The sequence below is a fragment of the Pseudorasbora parva genome, chromosome 21, assembly GCF_024679245.1.
Source record: "Pseudorasbora parva isolate DD20220531a chromosome 21, ASM2467924v1, whole genome shotgun sequence".
Taxonomy (NCBI): Eukaryota; Metazoa; Chordata; class Actinopteri; order Cypriniformes; family Gobionidae; genus Pseudorasbora; species Pseudorasbora parva.
Genome location: NC_090192.1, coordinates 27495389 through 27520116, shown reverse-complemented (window position 1 = coordinate 27520116; position 24728 = coordinate 27495389). Strand labels below are relative to the sequence as shown.

At 38.9% G+C, this 24728-nt stretch overlaps 2 protein-coding genes across 8 annotated transcripts; one reads left to right on the top strand and one right to left on the bottom strand.

Annotated features, from left to right (window-relative positions):
• The first annotated feature begins 1272 nt into the window (after nt 1-1272).
• Nucleotides 1273-7293, top strand: cbx1b (chromobox homolog 1b (HP1 beta homolog Drosophila)). Of its 5 annotated transcripts, none has more exons than XM_067429899.1 (6): nt 1273-1431; nt 1900-1966; nt 2827-3001; nt 3209-3359; nt 3506-3600; nt 6128-7293. In XM_067429899.1, the coding sequence occupies exons 2-6, from the start codon at nt 1921-1923 to the stop codon at nt 6270-6272; spliced, it is 612 nt and encodes a 203-aa protein (XP_067286000.1). In that variant the 5' UTR covers nt 1273-1431; nt 1900-1920; the 3' UTR covers nt 6273-7293. The 5 variants fall into 5 exon arrangements, with proteins under 5 accessions (XP_067286000.1, XP_067286001.1, XP_067286003.1 ...); XM_067429900.1 differs by having other exon boundaries at nt 1278-1431; nt 1881-1966; XM_067429898.1 differs by lacking the exon at nt 1273-1431 and adding an exon at nt 1455-1780 and having other exon boundaries at nt 1881-1966.
• Nucleotides 7294-13003: 5710 nt separating this feature from the next.
• Nucleotides 13004-22891, bottom strand: nfe2l1b (nfe2 like bZIP transcription factor 1b). Of its 3 annotated transcripts, none has more exons than XM_067429347.1 (6): nt 22685-22891; nt 21029-21797; nt 20204-20431; nt 19944-20033; nt 19709-19867; nt 13004-16616 (listed from the first exon to the last, which is right to left on the bottom strand). In XM_067429347.1, the coding sequence occupies exons 2-6, from the start codon at nt 21578-21580 to the stop codon at nt 15243-15245; spliced, it is 2403 nt and encodes an 800-aa protein (XP_067285448.1). In that variant the 5' UTR covers nt 21581-21797; nt 22685-22891; the 3' UTR covers nt 13004-15242. The 3 variants fall into 3 exon arrangements, with proteins under 3 accessions (XP_067285448.1, XP_067285449.1, XP_067285450.1); XM_067429348.1 differs by lacking the exon at nt 22685-22891 and adding an exon at nt 22119-22331; XM_067429349.1 differs by lacking the exon at nt 20204-20431.
• Nucleotides 22892-24728: the final 1837 nt, after the last annotated feature.

Here is a 24728-nt window from a genome sequence, read left to right as displayed (position 1 = left end):
GAGTTTTCCAATAGAAATGTTTATTTATTTATTTCAAATTTGACATTTAACTAACATAAAAATGGCCAGTACCTGGACTTACCTACTTACCTTTTTTATTTATTTGCTTATGGACATACCATCTTAAATCTACAAAGATCTCACAGCAGCTGCTTCTGAGGCCAAATAAGTCAATAGCACAAAAAGGTGCATTTACAGTTCAATGAACTGAACACACAACGCTATGTTAAAAAAATGTAAAAAATGTTAAAAAAAATGTAAAAAATGTAAAAAAAAAAAAAAAAAATATGGACGTAGCGTCCGTGACGTCAGCTATAGTTTTTGAAGACCCACGCCCTTAATTATGCAGAACTTTAAGGCTTAATATAATTGAAACATTATAAAATGAGTTTTATTACTCATATAAAAAAACACCCTCCTCACTGTTGTCATGAAGGGAAAAAGTATCTTTTGGTACCAGGCTGTACTCCACTGTAAAGTTGTAAGTGTTGCACCATTCCTGTCGGATCCAGTAGGCCCATTGAAGGCACATCATTGCTTTTATGTTTTTTATTTCAGGCTCTCTGCAGATCCAGTGCTGTTTTTCCACAGCCTGGCACTGAACAACATTTTGCGCACAAAGACACGTTTTTAACTTATTTACCTAGTACTACTTTTTGTGCTCGAATCAGTGGATGGGGCTACTGTACTGAACTTTAGGGTTTGTGATGTCACCAACCCAGGAAGAAGCGTGTTGTAGTCCCTACCAGCTGTTTGCTGTAGCCCTTAAAAATCGATTTCTGTAAAAAAAAAAAAAAAAAAAAAAATCCTTTTAAATTGACCTTTGAGCATAACTTTGCAGATGTTGTTTATGCTGAAAGAGCAACATTACACACTAACTAAAGTTAAAAAAGTGAAATCATAATCAAGGGCCCCTTTAACTCAGATGAGTAAAGAAAGAAATGGAAATACCAATCGCTACTGCTGGGTCGAAGTATGAAGCCTACATTTTCTCAAATTCCCTTCTGATATGCATGAAAGGATGCTTGAATATCTACCAACCAATGCTGCATCTGTGTAAAGACGCCTCATACATCTGCTCTGTTAAAGCAAGCTACATGGGGGGAAAGGAATAAGAGCATGGTATTTCAGTGGTCTAACTGGTAGATATTAGGCTGTTAGACAAGTATTGTTCGAGACCAGTCATTATTTGATCCCCCAAAACATCTCATAAAGAAAATCCAGTTTTAAGATGAAAGTAACCATAGAGATAATTACACCGGAAGTCACCGTTTTGTCTCATTTCTAATACGGAAGTGGGCGTGAATAACGACCACATTCAGCAGCATCACATCACAGTAGACGTCCTGTAATTAATCACTGCAACCTATTCATTTCGGATTAAATATATGCAGATCAGCTTTATTTCATCTTTATCTCAGCGAGATACAAGTAAGTGCGTTTGTTTCTGCGTGCCGCCGAAATGCAGGCTCGTGCACATAGTGTTTGTTGTGGTTAATTCGCAGCGATCAAATGTGCTGCGGCAAGGATGCAAGATGTTTTGACCACAGCAGACATTGAATAGCGTGCTTGTCCCTCTAAAACATCATGGAGGAACACAATTCAGTAAAAGAGTGGCGTTCTGCCATATCCATCCCATCGAGCACAGCGCGTGAAGCATGCAATGCATTTATTCAGAATGGGTTTTGTCGCGCGCGCTGGCCTGCAGTCACTAATGCATAACAATCCTAGTGTTTGCCATATTATGCATGCAGATGTGTCGTACAGCTGCACCCCTTAGGTAAACCAGCACACGTTCAAATTAAATGAGTGTAGTGTGTTTACGAAATATTTCTGATCTATACATATAATTGATTATATTTTTTATCCATATTTATAAGGATCTTTATACATTTCCAGCTGTTAAGAGCCCTTGGAAATATGAGCCAAACGTCAGAGCCTTCAGCCGATGCTGCTGTGACTGAAGGTTTGGATTTCTTTTATTAGTTTCCAATGGAAACCAACAAAATCCGTCAAAATACCATAGTTACAGTTATTATTGCTATAAAATCATTATAAATGAATAAGACATCTCATTCGTTCAAATAAGCGTCCATATTCATTTTGTTTAAAGGGATAGTACACCCATTATTTATTCATCGTTATGTTGTTACAGACCGGTAAAACTGAAATAAGGTTCTTATTTTGAAATAATAAATATATTGAAATAAGGTTCCATTCGTTAACATTAGTTTACTACATTAGCTAAAATGAACTAACAGTGAAAATGCTTATAAACCTTGGTTTGTGCCATTATTAAAATCAAAAGTTGAATCTTGTAATATTATTTAATGGGCCTGAGCTTACATGGCATAAAAATGAGCAGTTGCATTTTATTTACCTAGCGTCTACAAAGATTAATACATTCTGTAACAAATGTATTACTCATTGTTAGTATGCTTTAACTAACATTAACTAATGGGACCTTATTGTAAAGTGATATCTTTAAACCCGTAGGCTAACTTTCATCTGTGGAGTTATGGAGAAAGACAATCTCTTTCTTTGTATGGAAACATATTAAATGAAAGTGAATAATGTGGAAAGGCTGTCCGCCTCTATTATTCAATCTTTTATTTTAGCGTATAATGGAATCATTTCTTTTGTTTGTTCTTTGAGTGAACTGTCCCTTTAAAAAAATAATTTGATGGGAGCAGTTGCAATTATCACAACCACTATTTTGTCGCTAAAACAGCAACTGTAGTAACTGTGGTATTTTGGCATAAATTGTGGTAAATGATTTAGGTTAACTTGAACACTTATTTATTTACCCGCCGTTCTTGTATCCAGCTCCAGTTTCTCAATCTGAAACCAAGCAATCAACAGCAGGGAAGAAACAAAACAAAAAGAAAGTAGAAGAAGTGGTGGAAGAAGAAGAAGAGGAGTATGTTGTGGAGAAGGTCCTGGATCGGCGTGTGGTGAAGGGAAGAGTTGAGTATCTCCTCAAGTGGAAAGGCTTTTCTGAGTAAGTAGCTGCTGTTAGATTTTTGTATGGAAGCTTGGTTTTGCCACAGAAAAAAAAGTTTATAAATCAAAATTTTGACCTTTATATATATATATATATATATATATATATATATATATATATTATTCCATGGCGTAGATTCCATAGATTCCAATATTTCAGCTTGATTGTGTGTGTAAATTCTAGTATATATATTTTTTTGCTCAGTGAGGACAACACTTGGGAACCAGAGGATAACCTAGACTGTCCTGACCTCATAGCAGAATTCCTTCAGTCGCAGAAATCAGCTGAATCTGGAGGCAAGAGGCGGGCAGAGTCTGACGGAGATGGAAAGGAGACCAAAAAGCGCAAGGATGAGGTAAGAGCCGTGAAGATCTGACGATCTGAGATGTCTACATCATTCCATGTCTATAAGCTGGCCAGGAAGTGTCTTTAAAACATTAGAAAACCAAAAGAGATTGAATGGGCTACACAGTGTCTTACATGCCATCTCTCTTAATTTAGCCTGAGAAACTCAGAGGTTTTGCACGTGGTTTGGATCCTGAGAGGATTATTGGTGCTACAGACTCAAGTGGAGAACTCATGTTCCTCATGAAATGGTTTGTATGGAAATTGTTACCCATAAGGTACAAACAAGTATTGGATTAGAGTGACAGTTCCTGAGCAGCATTAGGAGAGATCGGGGGCAATTGTAACACACTGCATTTCTTCAATCACACCTATTTAGCATATGGGGGATTGTATCACTTTGTGAGATCTTTTTCTTTTGCCATCTTAGGTTTTGATGCCTTTAAATTATAACTTGTATCTATTTTAACTCTAGCTGTAATATTTTATAGCTGTGAGGTCGGAAGTATTAAATTGTAATGCTAGCTAGACTGCAAAATGTTAAAAATGTGTAATAAACTTTATTTTAAGCACACTATCGTTAAAAAGTTTGGCTATGTATGACTTTAAAAGAACTTTTATTCAGCAAGGATACTTTAAATTGATCAAAAACTACAGTATAAACATTTATAATGTTACAAAAGATTTAGATATCAAAAAGATAAAAGATATCAAATAAATGGTGTTCTTTTGAACTTTTATTCATTCTATTCCACAAAAATATTAAGCACATTGACTACAATTGATTACAATAAGAATTGTTTCTTGAGCACCAAATCAGCATATTAGAATGATTTCTGAAGGATCATGACACTGTAAACTGGACTAATGGCTTCAGTGTCACGAGTAACAATCTCATACATCTCTCTCTCTCTCTCTCTCTCTCTCTCTCTCTCTCTCTCTCTATGTATGTATGTGCACATATATATGCATATTAAATTATTAATTGCATCAAAAATAAGTTTGTTCAATATAGTTTTCAATATATATGTGTTTGTACAGTGGATAATTTTACGTATTTATAAATACACACATATATTTAAGAAAAAGTTGTTATATATATATATATATATATCATTAATGATAAAATAGACTTGCTTTAAACACATATCATTCCTTATGAATAAGCATTGGCACCTAGTAGCCTGACAGGCCAGAACCACATCAAGGTGTTTGGTCTGGAAACTCACCATTGACAAGGCTCAATCCGAGGGGCGGGATAAACGGTTGTCTTTCAAACTCCCTCTGCACGCGATAGGATAGCGCTACACCAACCAGAGCAACGATTGTGAAACAGAGCTTGTTGATAGATTAAACATTCACCGTATCCGGTCAGCAGAACTCTGAGCACATCTTCCCTTTTTAAGAATTACTTCAGTGCCATTCTTTTCTCAGAGAAAAGCGTAACTCCTCGTCATTATGGCCCCGCCCACCGACTCTATACACGATGTGATTGGCCCGGCAAGATTTACCCTAGCGGCGAATACACCTAAGAAGGGTATTGAGAGTTGCTAAACAACACTCGCGGGCAGATTAAATTAGATTTTTAGGCTAGGCAACTAGTGTTTTTAATTAAAAAAAATGTATTCATCATTTTAAAAAGGAATTTTGTGTTTACTTTGGTTTTCAGTGTCTTGTTTCATTTTGTATGAATGTCTGAAACCATTCACTTTGACAAATATGCAAGGAAGTCATGAAGAAGCAAATATTTTTTCTGGACACTTATCTGAAAAAAGTGAATTCATCGTATTTGCATTTATCTGTTTTAGTTTGTGTAGCATTGCTTGGAAATCAAAGGTTTGAACTTAACAACCTTTGCTAGTGTTATGTTCAAAGCTTCAGAATTGCGGTAATATGGCTTATTTGTGTTACAGTTTCCCCCAACCAATTTTAAAGGGGTAGTTCACCCAAAAATGAACATTCTGTCATCACATACTCACCATCATATTTTATCAAACCTGTGACTTTTGTTCTTCTGTGAAACACATAAGCAGAAAGTTGGGGCCCAAAACAATATTAAACCCCATTGATTTTCATTATATGGGCAAACATTTTTTTTAAATATCTATTGTGTTCTGCCAAAAAAGAAAGTCGTACAGGTTTGGAATGACATGAGGATGTGTAAATAACAGAATCTTCATTTTTGAGTGAACTATCCATTCCATTCACTTCCATTTATATGCATGTGAATGCGAAATGCAAGCTTCATTTTCAAGTTTAGTCTCTGATCTACACATTCATACAGAAAAATTTACATTTGACCAACAGAGTATGTTAATGTCACAAAATTGGCCTCTTAGCTCAATACAAAGAGCCCAAACTTGCGGTATGATTTGGAGTTTTGAAAGCGAAGTAGATGGTATATTTGAACATTTTGTTATTATATGTTATCATTAAAAACATATTACATCCTATCTTGTTGCCAAACTTCATTGCAAATAAGTGTTGCATGCTTAAAAAGCAATCATACCTTTGCAATCACCTCCATAACGGGGACAATTGTAATGTTGTTGACTTCTGGTATGAAATTTGATATTATGATGTAGTTCTTTACAGTATATTTTGGCACAAACGCACTTCATATACCAGAAGACGGCTGGTATATTTTGAGTTGCCTGTGAGTTGAAGGAAAATGTAATTATTACAATTGCCCTCGGTTTCCTCTACTTAGAAATCCATCTCGGATGAGAAATAGCTGAACGGTTGGTTGTTAATGTCTTCTTTATTTTTATACTACAGGAAAAACTCTGATGAAGCTGATCTAGTACCAGCCAAGGAGGCGAATGTAAAGTGTCCACAAGTGGTCATCTCCTTTTATGAGGAACGCCTCACCTGGCATTCATACCCCACTGAAGAGGAAGAGAAGAAGGATGACAAAAATTAGGCAACAACAACAAAAATAGATGTAAAAGGACAGTCGATATCAGTTGTGGCCATTGATATGCTTTTTTGTTTTTGTTTTTTCAAAAAGATGGCAAAGAAAAATTGTCCGAAAAAAAATTGTTAACACTATAAACTGTAATCTACATAGGTTTCAGCGTATTTTAGTTTTGGCACCCTTGCCATAGATAAAGCGAATAGAACACTAGAAAGGTGAGTTTTTTAATGTACTCTTCATGCTTTCTATTGACAAAAACATTCAAATCATGTTTAGAGTTAAATTCATACAACATAATGAAAGAGCATCACAGTCTGATATTCATACATGTGAATTATATTTTTTTTTAATGCTCCTACCCTGTGTAGATTACAGTGTTTAGTCTATCATACTGGGTCGGTTTCATTTGATGCTGTAGCTGTCTCTAAAATCGTCCTGATGTATTCCATGATCCTTAATTTTATGTATATATAACTAATGTTAAAATATTACTGCCTTAACAGATTATTAAGAAAATGCCGATTTTATACATCTGTCAATGCAGGGGGTCATCGAATGCATGACTGGATCTAGGCCCATGGAAAAAGAGTTTTAGGATATAGGCCTTATTAAACGTTTGGAACTGGCTTTGATATGATTGGTTTTATAAAGACATGCCAGCAGCTGTTACTCTTCAGTGTTTATTTGCCCATGAACTAATACGTGTCTGGTCTTACCATAGGTGCTATTTGTGAGTCAGCCTCATTGGATATTAACAGTCTTTCTTGACATTTGTGTTTGTAAATATACCATTTCCTAGCACATCACTATCACTGTGTACAGTCAGCTGAAGTTTGGTTTTTACTTTGGTACTCTTGTCTTATTACTGTTACACAGCAAAGTAGAAGAACTGTAACTTTTGTTCTCCTGAAGACAGTCAAAGTACGTTTTTATGTTGTTTTGTTTAACCATGTCATTATTGCATATTATCAGAGGATTTACCATTGAATTACCATTTTCAAAAATAAAAATCTTTGTTGTAATTCTGTCAAAACTGGTCATACTTGCGCTTATTTATGCTTATACTCTCAATAAAATAAACGTATTAGCATTAGTTTATGAACTAACAAATAATGGTCAATACTTTTAATCTTGGTTCATATTTTCTAAATTTTTGCCAGCCTAACCCCTCTGACAAAATATTTTCTTTAGTTTGCACTAAAATTTGAATAATAGTAATATTTTAATAATTAAAAAAAAAAAAACATTTGCATGTTTCAGTCCTGATGTCGGTTAATAGTCACATGACATGCAGGTAAAGAAATAAAATGTTTTGTTTTTGTTTTTTAAACGATTTATTAAATTTGAATTGTTCATTTTTATAATTTAAATATTATAATTGCATTAACTTTTAAAATAAAATACATTAAACTTTTATTCAGCTTGGAAACATTACATTTGTCAAAAGTTGACAGTAAAGACATTTGTTACAAAAGATTTTATTTCATAATGCTGTTTTACTTTTTTTATTTTATAAAAAAATATTTTTTTATTTTACTTTTGATTCATTCTATTCCTCAAAAATATTAAGCAGCACAGCCATTTTCAATTTCATTTTTTTGATAATAAATGTTGCTTGAAAAAGTCAGCTTTGCCATTACACTTCTGTAGTTGTGCAGTGGGCTTGCATACCTATGGGGCAAGTCAGATTTTGTGAAAACGTAAGACAATTTTATAGCATCCACAATCCGATAGTCTTCATTTTGATGCTGGCCTTTAGTGTGATAACCAAAATACACAAAGAGCTGTTCAGATAGCCTAAACCAGGGGTCCCCAGACCCGGTCCTGAAAGGCCGTTGTCCTGCAGAGTTTAGCTCCAACCCCAATAAAACACACATGAAACAGCTAATCAAGGTCTTACTAGGTCCTAAAAAGGAATTGATTAGCTGTTTCAGATGTGTTAAATTGGGATTGGAGCAAAACTCTGCAGGACAGTGGCCCTCCAGGACCGAGTTTGGGGACCACTGGCCTAAACTGTCTGGCATGCTTGACATACGCAAAGTGTGTACAAGGCAGGTCGTTTTCCCCGACCGCTGGCTCGGTCAGGGTGAAGGTTGAGAGGGTTTTCACAGGCTCTGAACAGCATTGAGAGTACCTTTTCTCTGCTTTTAAGGTAGCTGATTGAAGCGGCTCAAAAGGAGAGCATGCCATGACTTTCAAACTAAAGACAAATTCCAAGTGGGGATTGTAGATGGACGTGCACAGTATAACCGTCTCGCACCCCGTTAAAAATCTAATCATAATATTATTTTTCACACTGACTTTATAGGTCTCATTATGAAAGTCTGATATGGCAGAAAGTACTGCCGTTATACAAGAACTCTTAAAAAAGGACTAACGACTGGAATCGAGCAACTCATCTTTTGAGTTGCCCCAGTTTGCAAAAACGTTCCATTTATGAGCGTAGATGCACCTAGTAGACACAGCTCTCGTTTCAGAAATCACATTTACAGTCTGAGGGTGTAGACATTCTCCCTGAGGGTCCCTTTGTTCCAGCAGCACGTCCGCTCACCCGCCCCCCCGCCCCAGTTGGGGACATGGACAGCTCAAACAAATTGGAGATGTTGATTTGCCCACATCAACAGGCTCATTGCGAGCGTGAGGAGAGAGCAAGAGCGGATGCTGCCTTGGCAATTAATGTATGCCACCACTGCCATGTTTTCCATGCGAATGAGAATATGCTTGAGAGCCAGGTGAACTGCTCTGAGCTCCAGACAGTTTATGTGCCACATTCTTTTCATGTCTGTCCAGACACTGAAGGCCAAACAACCAAAGCAATTGAATCCCCAGCCTGTGCTTGATTAGTCGGTCATGACCATCTTATGGTGCATCAGAGCACCCCAACTATAAGGAGCTTGGCTCGTCTAGGGGGCCAGCGCCTCGAAGCACATGCGAGCCAAAAAGACGCTCAAGTTCATGCACTTGGTGAATGTGCACGGCGCTAAGGACAGACCGAAGGGGACAACCATAAACTGGTAACCCATGCCTTCGAAGGCAAATCTCAGAAAAGTGCCTGTGGTCGAGGGGCTATCTGGATGTGGAAATAGGCATTCATTAGATCCACAGATATGATCCAGTCTCTCGGTCAAACAAGTGATAGAATCTGTTTCAGCGTCACATCTTGAATGTTTTGCAAGTGCGCGTTTAGCTGAGGTAAGTTTAGAATAGGGCGAAGTCTGCCGTCAAAACCCAGTCTCGCGGTCCTCTGGAGACTACCTCCAAGGCACCTTTGGTGAGGAGGTTGTGAGCGAATCTCTGTCCTCAATCCCAGGGAGTTATGAGCCCAGGGAGTTATGAGGATCATAGCCTAGAAATCTAGACGCACCATAGCGGCAGCAAATCTAATCTGCCATCTAGCAACTTTCAATACATGTCTGAGCTGTAAAAACCAAACTCTGGTCAGTCCAAACCATAGACCGTAAAAAAATATGGACGACTCGACATCATCCGTTTCCGCTTGCCATATTTGAAGCTTTCAGGCGGGGGTGCACGGCGCTGACATCTTGGGACCGAGTCTGCGCAGTAGCGATTTCGGGACCGGAGTTGCGCAGTAGAGCGCAGGAAGTAGAGCAGGAAGTACAGCCGCGATATCAAAAGCCCGCCCACACTCTCGCAGATGCAGAACAATTAATTATGTTGGTGTGAAATAAACAGTTATGGAAATGTAGAAATAAAAGCTAAAGCACCAATCTGCTCCCAAAAATTCAGAAAAAAGTCGGTTAGTGGCTCAGTGACAACTTCACTCAGAGAAGACGTCAGTCTCAGCTGTCAATCATGACGTCACACCCCCTGTTTTTAAAGCGTCAGATAACTAACTAAAACTAAACTCATTTTAAAAACGAACACTTGAAATGAAATCGTGATGATAACTGCCTTCAATGACATAAACTAACTTTGGGGGAAAAATATTTGAAGTGTAATTTTATTATTTAGTTTGCCTTGCGTCCATTAGAAAACACAGAGGGGCGGCTATACTGGGACCGGTCACCGGGGGGCGATCGAGGCGCGAAAGCTTCAGTAAATGAGAGGGAGACTGCAGGCTTGGTCCAAACCAAGCGGCAACCTCCCGCGATCTCTCTTGAAGCCAATACGGAAGTAATGTAAACTGCAATTCCTTAACTGGCCACTAGAGGCAGGCTCCAGAAGGGAGCAGAATCTCATTGAGCCCCATGTTAAAATTCTCAACTTTAAAGCAGAAAAAAACATGTTTACAGCCTGGTACAAATTGTGGTTTTGGCTTATAAGGCTAATTTTGATCTTCATGACAACTCTGAGGGGGGTGAATTTTTTTATAACTCATTCGTTTCCGTTATATTAAGCCTTAAGGTTCTGCATAATTAAGGGCGTGGTTACAAGTGGATAGCCATTTATCCGCCGTCTATAGTTATTGCGTCACCTCAGCTCCGCGCACATCCCGCCTTTTTGCCCATTTTCTGTTATCCGGGAGTGACACGCGTTGACTCGCTCACAAGATGGCAACACCCAGCTCGCCCATACTTTAAGCTTCAGAACGGCTTATCAGAATCCTATGGGTGACGTCACGGACACTACGTCCATATTTTTTTACAGTCTATGGTCCAAACACATCGTGTATAGAGTCGATGGGCGGGGCTTGACATAATGACGGATAAAAACAGAAGCTGGCGAACAGCGGTCTTTCGAATCAGCTTTGACCGCGAATCTGGAAGACTTGGAGTTGAGCTTTTCTCTGAGAAAAGAACAAAGAACGGCACTGAAGTCATTCTTAAAAAGGGAAGATGTGTTTGGAGTTTTGCCGACCAGATACGGCGAAAGTTTAATCTGTCAACGAGCTCCGCTTCGCCTTCTTCGTTGGTCTGGTTGGTGGTAGCGCTATCCTATTGTGTACAGAGGGAGTTTGAAAGACAACCGTTTATCCCTCCTCTCGGATTGAGCCCTGTCAATGGTGAGTTTCCAGACCCAACATCTTGATGTGGGTCTGGCTTGTCAGGCTAAGGACGTTGCCAGGCCATTAAAAACAGGGTGGTTTTGGGGAAAACTGAAGCATGTAACCACTTGTTATCATGTTTAACACCCACTCTGATTCACATGGAAGCGCTCACCATGCATCTGCCAACTGTGTGGAAGTTCTCAGTGTGGCTTAATCTGACAGCTCGCTGCTGAAGGGTGGGTAACTGCATGTGTTATAAGTGTGAATGAGAGGTTGAAGTCTTGTGCAGTTGTTTTGATTTTATTGCACACATGGAACAACCCAACCAACATTTTTTGTTCTTGTCATCCACAACAAGCGGGGAACAACGGGGAAACGAGCGAAACAGATAAAGCAATCTCTATTTTTTCCTTTCAGACTATCGTTCACTACCATTTTTTTTCTCGTCTTCCTTCTGGGTCAAAAACAGTGACTTGTCAAGAACAGTGACTTGATCCGGCTTGTCTGGATTCCTCTGGAGCACATGGCACTGAGACCAAGGGTCCTTGGGCTTTACTGAATGCTCTGGCAGCCAACCTCAAACCAAAGGTAGAGTGTTAGGCAGATAATAAGCATACGTTTGAAGGGCAGGCATCTCTGTGCACTTAGGCATGAAAGTGCTCTATTGCCTTCAACCGTTTTTTCTTTTTGTGTGTGTGTGTCTCGATGAAGCACTCAGCAGGGAATTCAAGAGTTACTGTGCATTCACACCGCTGCTGGCAAGAGCGTCAAAATTCCCTCTGGCTGCCCTGCCAATGACCCAGTAGACAGTTGTGGACGCGCTGACGTAGATCGAATGCTTGGTCTTTTTTTAAACTGCATTTAAAGGGTCCGCAAAGCAAATAAGCAGGCCTTGACAAACTGACCACAAGTAGGGTATAAGTTAACCTCGTGAAATCTTTTAAGTGTGAAAGTAAGAATGAATTGCATTCCTGCTGAAAAACAAGCGTTCTAGCGCCTATAAAATAGTGTTGCACGCCTTCTTAACAAATTACACATAACTATATGAATGATCATGTCATAAATGATAGGGAAACCCGCACAAAATTAAGACTTATTTTGGGAGAAAATTCAAGCTTGATCACAACAGCAGCAAAAAACATAGCAGTCAGCCAGCAGAAAAAAATTAAAGTCAGAAATGTTCTTACATGTGAAAGTATGTACGTGTTTGTTTGTTTTTTTACATTTTCAGTCATTTTCTTGTTTATAAAAAATTTATTCATGCATTTATTGGTTATTTATTGGCAGCATTAACAAGAAGTTTCTGTGGTCGTTTCTGTGCGATTTCCAATCTCTTTATCCGAGTCACGTGTGTGTGTGTGTGTGTGTGTGTGTGTGTGTGTGTGCTTCAATGAAAGCAGTGCATTAATATAGAACAGTGATTAAACTGACTTGGAACTACTCTTTTTCAATAGCTCTGGAACCTGTGCCTATCAGAATTGAGTATTCAGACAGACCATGGTATAATTATATTATGTAATATTATATCATGCATATTTATTTATATTAACTAAGATTATTGAATGCTATAATTTATTTAAATTATAATTTATTTAATTAAAACTGAACATTTTATATTAACATTAAAAACAATAAGCAAAAATGGAGCTTCACCAGCAAAAAAGACAAAACAACTTTTTATACAGCTATCATGAGTTTTTGCAGTATAACCAAATCTAGCCATTTTATTTTATTTTTTGCCATTCATTTATAATCACAAATCCTCTGCCTTTTTAAAAGGAAACCCAAGGAAATGAAACAAAGGTTTATTATAATTAATAAAAGAACAATTCCAGATTGCCAGCAAATCTCTCAACATAAATCATATAGGAATACTCAACAGGCAAATTCAAAGAAGGTGCAAAAAGGCCTGGCTAAACCAAGCAATTAGGACAAGAGACGTACAGAACACAAAAATATTTACAAACCGAACAAGACAAACAAAAACAACAGTGCTTCATGGCAAGTAGTTATGACATTGTAACAGGGATTCTCAAATCAGCACTTCTAAAGCCTGTCCTCGGGATGCCAACCACTGCGCGTTTTGGATGTCTCCCTCATCTAACATACCTGATTTAACTCACCAGCTCATTAGTATAGACTGCTAGACTTGAATTAGGTATATCCGACGAGGGAGACATCCAAAATGTGCAGTGTTTGTAGTCCACAGGGTAGGCTTAAGAACACACTGATATAAACACTCAACTTTTTTCATTGTCTCTACCCGAACTATGCTAAGTATTTGTAACCAGTAACATAAAGAATTTCCTCTTTTCCATTTCTGAGACAAAAAATGACATTTTCTTGCATATTTATTCATGTCACACCAAAACAGACACTGACCGTGTCTCATGGTGCTTTATGAACAGTGTAGATGGAAACGACAGAGACTGACAGAATAGGATGAAGTTGAACATTATATAAATTAGACATTCACATCAGCATTACTGTATTTTTTCCTACCCATTCATTGATATGTCAGTGTATAAGGTCAGCTGTGTCCTCAGGGTGAAGTAAAGCACGATCCAGTTGGTTATTGGCACAAGCTTAACCTCTTAAATTTGCCAGGAGACCATTTGTAGAAGGTACTTTTACTAAAAGTAGTGTACTGGGTAAAAGAAAAAAAAAAAATCAGGTTCACGTCACATCAAAGCTGACCCAGCTAATTAGATTTTGTAGTATGAATGTAAGAATGACCTGTGCCTGCTAATATTTGTGTATTTTGTCATGTATATTGTTCCTGTTTTAGGTGACAGTACAACTGAAACAAAATCACCTCATTAAGTTCCTCCACTACAACAGAAAAAACAAAAAACAAAATCACTGGCATGAGTTGAAATAGCAACGGAGAACAAAGGCTAAACATGAACTTTAAAAGCAAATTAATCCAATCGTTTCAATTAATCCTGTATACACACCAGACCTAACACATGATTCAAACTGCACCGATGTCCATGTCTGATGGCTTATTAAAAAGTTTATGCACATGGGAGAGAGTAACATTAAAAGCTGACAGGAGGGCCTGGGAGACCCTTTCCCCAGCAGAAGAGGAAAAAAGCTTATAGGCAAACTACAGTGTTGATTTACAGTGCTGAAAAGGGTACAGAAGCAGATTTATTAGTAATGCAGTGTGAATCCTCCATCCTCTATCTGTACCTCCAATGTTTTTTCTAAAGCCAAAGCTAAATTCATACTCACTCTTTAGCACTATTTGTTTTGCTGTCCAAGTTCCTTGGCAAATGGCATTGACCCTCCAGATACATTTCAGGTGAGTTTGTTGTCCAATAAGACAAACAGACTTATTTTGTTCTTTTTCAGGTGAAAACGGGAATTTAGATCCACGGAGTGACCTGTATGATTCGTAATGGGAACAGAGAACTGCACAACACAACCTTTGGTTAGTATTGGCATGTCTGGAGTTTCTTTTGGCTTCACTTCTAGCATTCAGTAGACTCTTTTTTTAACCATCTCTCAGGATCAGGATTCTTCCTCGCCCACCATGACCAATAAAATCCCAGGGTACGCACAAATACAGCATGGGCTAATGCTGAAAATGTAACAATTTTTGCATCCTCACATCATCAGTCAACATCATCTTAATATGGTGTATTTTTGTCATCTACTACATTTTTGGGAGCATTACCGAACAGTTCTTTCAATTAAGAACATATTGTCGGTGTCCTCCATGACTTCACGTTCCTTGACAGTTCCTTCAGTTGGCATCTGAAAGTATCCCTTCGCTCATATCTTTCCGTAAATCAATGAGAAATCAGTACTACATAAAGCACGTCTGCTTTAATGCCGCTTTCAAGAGAAAACTTCTGAACCGAAAAGGAACAAAGAAAACCCAATGCAGGAAGAGTAATCAATGATGCAATTTTCTTCGCCTCCCTAGAATCATTTCAAAGAAAAAGGCTTCCTTAGCCTTTCAAAATACTTTGTATGGTAGTGCCTTTGCGAAAAAATAAAAGGGCAGCAGTTCGAGCTCTTCACTTCTTTTTGTCCTTCTGCTTTTTTTCAGGCTTGTTGCTTTGTTCTGTGGTCATGTTACGAGGCATAAGGAGAACACCATCTGGGCCGTACTGCAGACAGTACTCGCTGGCTGAGTAGGGTCTGCCTTCCTCGTCCCGCAGCTGTGCAAACAATTCCCGGGATAGGCTCTGAACCTTCTGCTTCGTCTGTCTGATGCACTTATCGTACTCCATCTTCTCCTTCAGTAGCTGAGCCTTTTCACGTTGCAGATCTTGCACACCCTGCTCGAGGTTGAGAATGGTGTCTAGCTTGCGTTTGCGGCAGTTCTGCGCTGCCATTTTGTTCTTTCCACGGCGGCGGATGTCGCGAATGAGGGAGAGTTGGTCCTCGTTGAGATGGTGCTTGGCCAGAAGCTCGTTGAACTCCTCAACGGGAAGGTTGATTATCTTTTCATTGGAGAATGGGATGTCCATGGCCCTTGCCCTACGTTCATCACGACTCGACTGCCTGTCAATATAGTCTTGTGGTGGCTGGAGCTTCGTCTGCTGCATTTGTTTGTCTCTGCCTTTCTTGCTGGAGGATGCAGACAGCTGAGAGCGCTCAGAGTAGGGTGATGCCAGTGGTAGATTGTAGGTGTGGTTGTGATTGACACTATCCAACTGCGGTATGCCATGGAATTGAGATGGATCTTGGTAGCTCAAGCGGCACAGCTTGCTATACTCTGGTTGGTAGCCTCCGACGGCTCCTTCCTCTGTTTCTGCTGCGGCTGCCTCCGAATCGGTGCTGTAGCCCACAGCTCCTTCCTCTGAGAATGTAGCAGAGGTGGATGAAGATGACGCAGCTGATGAGCAGGATGTCTCTGAGTTGCTAGGAGAGGCCGGGCTATGGCTGGAGTCCAGAGAAAGACCCGAGTCTGAATCGAGCTCATCCTCGAGCTGAGAAGCCTGGGCTTGGCTGAACCCCTCTTCCATCGCAAGGTCTAGCAGGCTTATTTCATCCAGCATAGACTCTTCCAGCAAGCTGGAAAATGGATCTGGCAGTACTGGAGTGGTGGTTAGGTTGGTTGTACTGTTTAGAGGTGGTGGAAGAAAGAGTCCAGTCAAGTTAGTAGCTCCAAATGTTGAATTGATGTTGGAGGAGTTGCTGGAAGAGAGCCTGACTAAGGTAGGCTGCTGTCCACCAGTGGAATCCAAATCGGGGTTGAAGATTGTGGGAAAGTCCTGGCTGCAGCTAGGAAGCGAAGCCTGGTGGAGACTAACATCCTGGTTAATGAGAGTGGACCGTGGGAGTCCAAAACTTTCTATTGTGACTGATTCTGTCGCGCTGGCATTGTTGTTATTGGGGTCATTATTAATGGTGACGTTTACTGCAGTATTGTTCACCTCCATGTCCTAAAAAAGAGGTAATAAATGTTAGATAGGGTTTGCTCATTGTGTTGTTATTGTCCTATAATCTATTATTATTGTTGTTGTCCTATCTGTTAATTTACTAAAAAGTATACTAAAATGCCTGATGGAATACCTGAAAAAAAATTTATTTAGTGGTTAGGCATCATATCGTATTATTAATTCTTAGTTACTGCTTATTAATATAAAAAAAATAAGCCAAATAAAAGTCATGGAGTAAGACCAACATGTGTAAAAATGAAATTAAACAGGAAATTAGAAATTATATCATATCATATAGGACCCTACAGACCCTCATAACACTGTCAAGGTAAACAAAAATTTTAAAAGGACATTTAAACTCTTCTATAACAAAGTAAGTTTAAGTCAGGTTTACAAATGTACGTGATGCCCCAAAACCTGACATTTGTGAATATATAATTCATCATGATATATATATATATATATATATATATATATATATATATATATATATATATATATATATATATATATATATATATATATCATAAAATTATATATTCACAAATGTCAGGTTTTGGGGCATATATACACACTCACCTAAAGGATAATTAGAAACATACTAATACTGTGTTTGACCCCCTTTCACCTTCAGAACTGCCTTAATTCTACGTGGCATTGATTCAACAAGGTGCTGAAAGCATTCTTTAGAAATGTTGGCCCATATTGATAGGATAGCATCTTGCAGTTGATGGAGATTTGTGTGATGCACATCCAGGGCACGAAGCTCCCGTTCCACCACATCCCAAAGATGCTCTATTGGGTTGAGATCTGGTGACTGTAGGGGCCATTTTAGTACAGTGAACTCATTGTCATGTGCAAGAAACCAATTTGAAATGATTCGAGCTTTGTGACATGGTGCATTATCCTAGAGTCCTGCGCGGGACTGTTTTCTTCATCCCAATCCCGTCCGCGCCCGCCGAATTTCTGACCATTACCGCCCGCTCCCGCAACGTATGTGTTACACTCCTGCCCGCTCCTGCAATGTGTATGTCCACTCCCGCCCGCTCCTGCAATGTGTATGTCCACTCCTGCCCGCTCCTGCAATGTGTATGTCCACTCCCGCCCGCTCCTGCAATGTGTATGTCCACTCCCGCCCTCTCCTGCAATGTGTATGTCCACTCCCGCCCGCTCCCGCAATGTGTATGTCCACTCCCGCCCGCTCCCGCAATGTGTATGTCCACTCCCGCCCGCACCCGCAAAACTCTGAGAATTTATTCCCGCACAATAATAGAGATGCATTGATTTTGTGTCTTCTCCCGTCCCGCAGGAAGAAAAAAAACACGTATTTGTACTGATATTATTAAAGAGATTCATGGGGTTGTTTGTTTCGTTTCCCTGGCCTGCATGTAAAAAAAAAAAAAAGACAAAACACACAATACATTCAAATATAATTTTGTTTTCATCAAAAAGTTTGCACATAAAAATAGACTGCTTTGCAAAAAAATATACATAATATGATAAACTAGGCTACATGAAAACTTTGACCGGGGAGAACAGAGCAGGTGTGTCGCCTCAACCCAGATGTGCCGGATTTGTGCCCATTGTAGATGAGTATTTTTGAACATTTGTCACAATGAACAAAGTCCAGCGCCTTTCCATCTTTATCACAAACAATTGAGAAACTTCTCCAAATGTCAGACTTTCCTTGCTTAGCTTTTGTTCTGTAAATACCTCGTTTGAGGTTCTTTTCTACATCATCTATTGACATCTCCATCATGGCGCTAGGCAACCTCTCTATCCCGCATTGTTTTTTTTTAGCCGCCCATTCCCGTCCGCAGCAAAATTCAAACCGCCCGCTCCCGAGAGATTTGCGTTGGGTCCCACGGGACTTAATCCCAATGCAGCCCTCTACATTATCCTGCTGGAAGTAGCCATCAGAGGATGGGTACATGGTGGTCATAAAGGGATGGACATGGTCAGAAACAATGCTCAGTTAGGCCGTGGCATTTAAACGATGCCCAATTGGCACTGAGGAGACTAAAGTGTGCCAAGAAAACATCCCCCACACCATTACACCACCACAACCAGCCTGCACAGTGGTAACAAGGCATGATGGATCCATGTTCTCATTCTGTTTATGCCAAATTCTGAAGCTACCATCTGAATGTCTCAACAGAAATCGAGACTCATTTAGACCAGGCAACATTTTTCCAGTCTTCAACTGTCCAAATTTGGTGAGCTCGTGCAAATTGTAGCCTCTTTTTCCTATTTGTAGTGGAGATGTGTGGTAGCCGGTGGGGTCTCCTGCTGTTGTAGCTCATCCGCCTCAAGGTTGTGCATGTTGTGGCTTCACAAATGCCTTGCTGCATACCTCGGTTGTAACGAGTGGTTGTTTCAGTCAAAGTTGCTCTTCTATCAGCTTGAATCAGTCAGCCCATTCTCTGACCTCTAGCAACAAGGCATTTTTGCCCACAGGACTGCCGCATACTGGATGTTTTCCCTTTTCACACCATTCTTTGCAAACCCTAGAAATGCTTGTGCATGAAAATCCTAGTAACTAAGCAGATTGTGAAATACTCAGACCGGCCCGTCTGGCACCAATAACCATGCCACGCTCAAAATTGCTTAAATCACCTTTCTTTCCCCTTCTGACATTCAGTTTGCAGTTCAGTAGATTGTCTTGACCAGGACCACACCCCTAAATGCATTGAAGCAACTGCCATGCGATTGGTTGATTGGATAATTGGATTAATGAGAAATTGAACAGGTGCTCCTCATAATCCTTTAGGTGAGTGTATATATGACTATAAAGATAAATATAAATTAAATAATGATTAAAATGTGTACACATATTCCAAGACTTAATGAAAACATTAATACTTTTTTACTCAATGGATACACTGCACAAGTCATTATATTGAAATTATAATTGAATTTTAAATTATATTTTTCTTTTGAAAAACTTTACCATAGAAACTCCTTTTAATTGTTGTCCCTGACACATAAATTAAAGGGTTACTTCAGCGATTAGCATACGGCTTTGTATCAGTAGAAACCCTGGAGTATATTCAAATGATTCCCTCTATCGACTTGAAAGCAATAAATGTACAAACCTGCAGTTCCATTATGGACATTATGTCCTGCCACTGCTGCTCCAGGTCTAGTGGTGTATCAGACTGCGACAGAGAGCTTTGTAGGGAGATTCCTTGTGATGTTGAAGGAGCTTCCTCAGTTGGAGTTCTCAGCTGTGAGGTGGTTCCTGTGGCCTGGAACTAAAAAGAGTACAATACAATGTAAAAATACAATCACATAAAAAATGGCAAGTTTTAATATGCAAATTTTTACTACCTCTGACTCTTCTCCAAATGGAAAGGTGGCCTCCAGAAGCCTCAGGCATTCCTGTAGGGATAATGAAGTCTGAGCACCAAGACTGGTAAGCTAGAAAAAAAACGACAAGAAAAAATAATGTATTTACAAGGTTGACAGGAATTCACTTGCATCTACAGCTGAGCTTACCAACATTTTTGAATAATCTACAAGCATTAATAACCAAAACCTGGCTATGCTCCTCACACCTTACTGTAATCCTAGCATATTACAGCACATACCTCTTCAGGTATGCTCTCTCCTGTCTCTCCATCAACATGAGCTTGGCTCTGCACTGCTTGGAGATTAAGTCCATTTCTCCAGCTTTCCTCTCTTCCACCTGCCTCCTCGTTCTCTTCATTAGGTTTATCAGCCTCACTCTCCTTCTGCCGACTGCTATAGTTAAATACTTCACGGCCAGCACCAAGGTCAATATCCTGCCTCCAAAGGATGTCTATGAGGTCAATGTCCTAGAAATATATTAATTAAAGGGGAGGGTCATTAAAGGGCTAAGATTACAGAACATGATCAGATAATTACATTTAATGAGCGACATGATGCAGATTACATCAGCTCTTATTTTGTCTTGTCCATTAAATTATAACAAAGATACCACTTCTCTCTCAAAAAATGAAATGCTACATATCCCGTAAGATCCTGACAACCACAAGAGTAGATGACCTCTATATAAAGAGTGAGTCTACTGAAAACACTAAAAACTAATCTCTATTTTTAAATAGCATGTTTGTTTAGCATGTCGAAGCAGTGACATCACTAGAACAAGTAGTGTTAACATTACTAATAGCCTAAAAACATACACAAACAGCGTTCAGAGAGAGACAGCCCAACCAATGAGACCACACCCTGTTCAGCCACTATTGTACAGCTCATAATGTAGAGTAGAATACTACTAGCTCACATACAACACTCATAATTGCCACTATACAATGCACTTAATCTAATAGCTATAGATAATAGCATAACACTGCTCTCTTTTTCAAGAAATCGAATACAAACCAATGTCAATCTAATTACAGTATGCTAAGCTAAAAACACAGCTACTGTACCTCTTTGGAGAGGTCGTCGCTGCTCTCTCTCTCCCCTTGCTCCTGACTGTCCTCAGGGGCCACGGCTCCCAGGCTGTCCTCCCCGCTGAGGCTATAAGTGTTTTCAGAAGCACCGCCAGACCCTCTCATGGCCGAGGCTTCTGAGTTGTTCACGTCCTCCAGGCTGCCCCCATTGTCCAGGGCAATGCTGGGGCCTGACTGACTGGTTGCCGAAACCACAGTCTCAGGGTCACGATGCACAAGCCAGGCACTCAGCTCGGTGCTGGGCACACGCAAATGATCCAGGGAGCGCACCTGGTTCAGTAGCCGACGAGTAGCAAAAAAATGGTCCAGGTCCACACTTTTAGGATGGATGCCATAGCCGTCCAGGGTGTTACGGAGATTGTGGAACTGTGTCTGGGTGTAGGCCGAGCTGGGGCCCAGGATGATCTCACGGAGTGGGGGGAGCTGACTGTTAAAATAAGTGTCTAAGTCCACCCGTACCCCAATTAGACTCAGGAGGATAGTGAACTGAATAAGACCCTCTGTGAAGTACTTTTTCAAGTAAAGCATTTCTTTGCAAAGGAACAAAAAAGAAAAAACTCAAAAAGGAACTAAAAAGCAAAAACAAAAATACACACACAAAAAAATGTCAACCCCAATTAGGTTATGATCAGCCTTGTATTCGATAGAAAATCCTCTTCTTTTTTGCCTTTGATGCAAGTTTTTTCTCCCAAAAAATATCCAGCTTATATATCTATAAGCATGTACTTTCGAAAGTTTGACCACCCTGCATAGAAAGAGAAGAAAAATGTTATCAAAATCATTCCAGCAGTTTATTGTACAATTACAATTATTAGCAAATTATGATTTTAAAAATTACATTTACAGCTTAGTCAATTTTAAAAGCAAATCTAAGGTCACAATAAAATGCTTGCATCATAGCCTAGCTTGATATATAAATAAACTTTTATTCTAATGTTAACACATCAGGATTGACTCAATTAATTGGTTGAAACACAACCTAAATAGAATTTGACAGTAACAGTCTTACAATAAAACTTATTATGAAACGTAAATGCATTAATGACTTCCCACCAAATACACCCACCTCAAAATCACACCCACATTTACATCAATCCATCCATCCATCCCTTTAACACCTTAAATAACAAGAAGTAGGTAAAGAGATCGCCCATGATCGTCACCAATAAATTGCAGATCGGTAACTGAGCTTCGGCCAAATGCTATTCACTGTCTACTTTCATCTAACCATTCTAAAATCCTCATCTAAAAATAATGTTGTCCAAGCACAGTGAAGTATTGACCTCTTACACTTCCGCTATCAGAGCCCAGTAGACCGTTAGCAACAAGTGGCGCAACAGCCTCTGATTGGCTAAGATGACTGTCACTCATTTTCTCTCCAAGCAACAGCCAATAAGGAGGCGGGCCCTGGCGGGGTTCTACCGGGACATTGAATTACTAATAACAACTTTTATTAAATACCCAGTTCTGTCTAATGGTTAAACTTAACCATTCGACATAGTTCCTTTAGCCATGCAAAGCTGTCTTTTGCATTTGCAGCAGCCACACTGACACACACATTCGCAATTTCGAAAGCTATAGCTGACTTAGCCCGCTAGCATAGCATCAAAATAGTCATTTTTTCGTACTTACTCAGGAAGAGTTTACTGACAAATGACTCAAAATGTCTCCACGTGCATACACAGCCACTGTCATTAATAACTTCTAACTAACGACGGACTTATTCCCTCAGATATCTCTATGGTTGTCACTCCCCTCTCGCTTTGAATGGCCCACCATGACTTGCAGAATTTCCTCTTGCCGACAACTTGGCTGAGCCTGAAACTGAGGCGCTGAAACATGCTGCCACTGCGCACGCGTAGAATATTCTAGTGCACATACGGGATGAGATCATTAATCAAAATTCCCCGTTGTATTCAAAACCTATAATACAAATAAGACAACACACATCTATTTTTTATTTTAACATAATTTAAAATGTGTAGCTGGCGATTTAACGAATTATTTACTATCCCTTCTCTTCTATGTATTGATCAGGTATTATTTACCATCACTTCTCTTCCATGTTTTGATCAGTTCAGCTGAGTTCTGCATCATGGGAATAAAACCAAAACCAAATTATTGACAATAAGTAAAACACTGGCTCCCACAAAATATGATAATGAAAATAATTAATGGTTCATGCTTTATAAAAAAAAAAGTAATGTTTTTAGGGGCTTAGGGGCTAGTCACACTTTTACTACAGTGAATAACTCATCTTTAAAAATTAAATTTCTTTATGGCACATACCTTAAAAGTCTTGGCAACAAAAATCTTTTAAACGGAAAACATACAGAGAAAAGAATGGTGTCAAAATTGTAGGCTACCTTGTATCACCTTAAAAGGACATCTTTGTAAAAAATAAATAAATAAATTGTAAAATGTGCATATTAGTAAATATGTACCTTAAGGTGGCAGTAAGGTATGCAAAAAAAAAAAAGAAAAAAAAAAGAAAAAGAAAAAGGTACAAATTGGGTGATTTCAGATTGATTGGGACACTTTTCCAAGCCATCTTAATGGCTTAAAAAAAACATCTTAAAAAAAAGTTCCAATTACCCTGAATTCACCCCATATGTCATTTTAAGGGTAGGCCTACTGCCCCAGCTACAAGCTGTTGTACCCCTAAAGGTATTTTAATTTCAATTTCGACATCCTTTTTCTTTCTGTGTGTACATACGGTTCACTGAACACTCATTTATTGACACTGTTGACTCTGTATGCACTATATGAATGTTTATGGAACCTGCCATTAGGCCTATACAAATATCTTATTATAGGCATTTCGTCAAAAAATTCAACACTATTATGAAGCACACAAATCGGCAACCAGATAAAAAGTAACTTGTAATTGTATTAAATAATAACATTTTATACAACTTGACTCCATAAAATAATGTACTATAAAAAAGTTTATTTACTTTTAGCCACTAGAGGGCACTCATTGAACATGTTTGACAGGCCATAGGCAGCCAGAGTAAATAACTCAATATCGCATCATTCTCAATACAGCTATTTTGACTCTTAAGTGTTCTTCAATAGATATCTACATAAAACATGCTTCTTTTCATGTGTCAAATGGTTGCGTCAGTCAGCCTTGAGATGCTGTTGGAAAGAGAATTAAATGGCCGCCAGTTTTTTCTCTCTCTAAAATATAATTCAGGTTAAAAAAATTTAAGAAAAATCAATTACATATTTTTTGGTAAAAGCTCATTAGCTTTTTGGCTCATTACATTTTTAATTTTACAATGCAGCTTCTTGTAAGGGCACACTGAATAAGTGTTAACTCTATTGCACACATTTCGAATTGTATACATGATAAAAAAATGTTTCCAAATAATTGCTTGCTTCATTTGGAAACATTTTATTGATACATTAATTCACATAGGCTATCATAAGACAAGGGTCAGAGAGCAATACAAAAACACAAATCTTGAAAAATGTCAAGATATCAAAAATACATAAATACAACTATTTAGAGCTTAATACGTGATAATATGTGATAACGTACAAACATATTAACATCAAAAACACCCTTGAAAACCCCTTATCACACAGGGCAACAAAACTGCATTTATGAATATGCAAAATAAAAAAAAACCTTCATAAAGGCCTCTCTACATATTTTTATGTAAAGTTA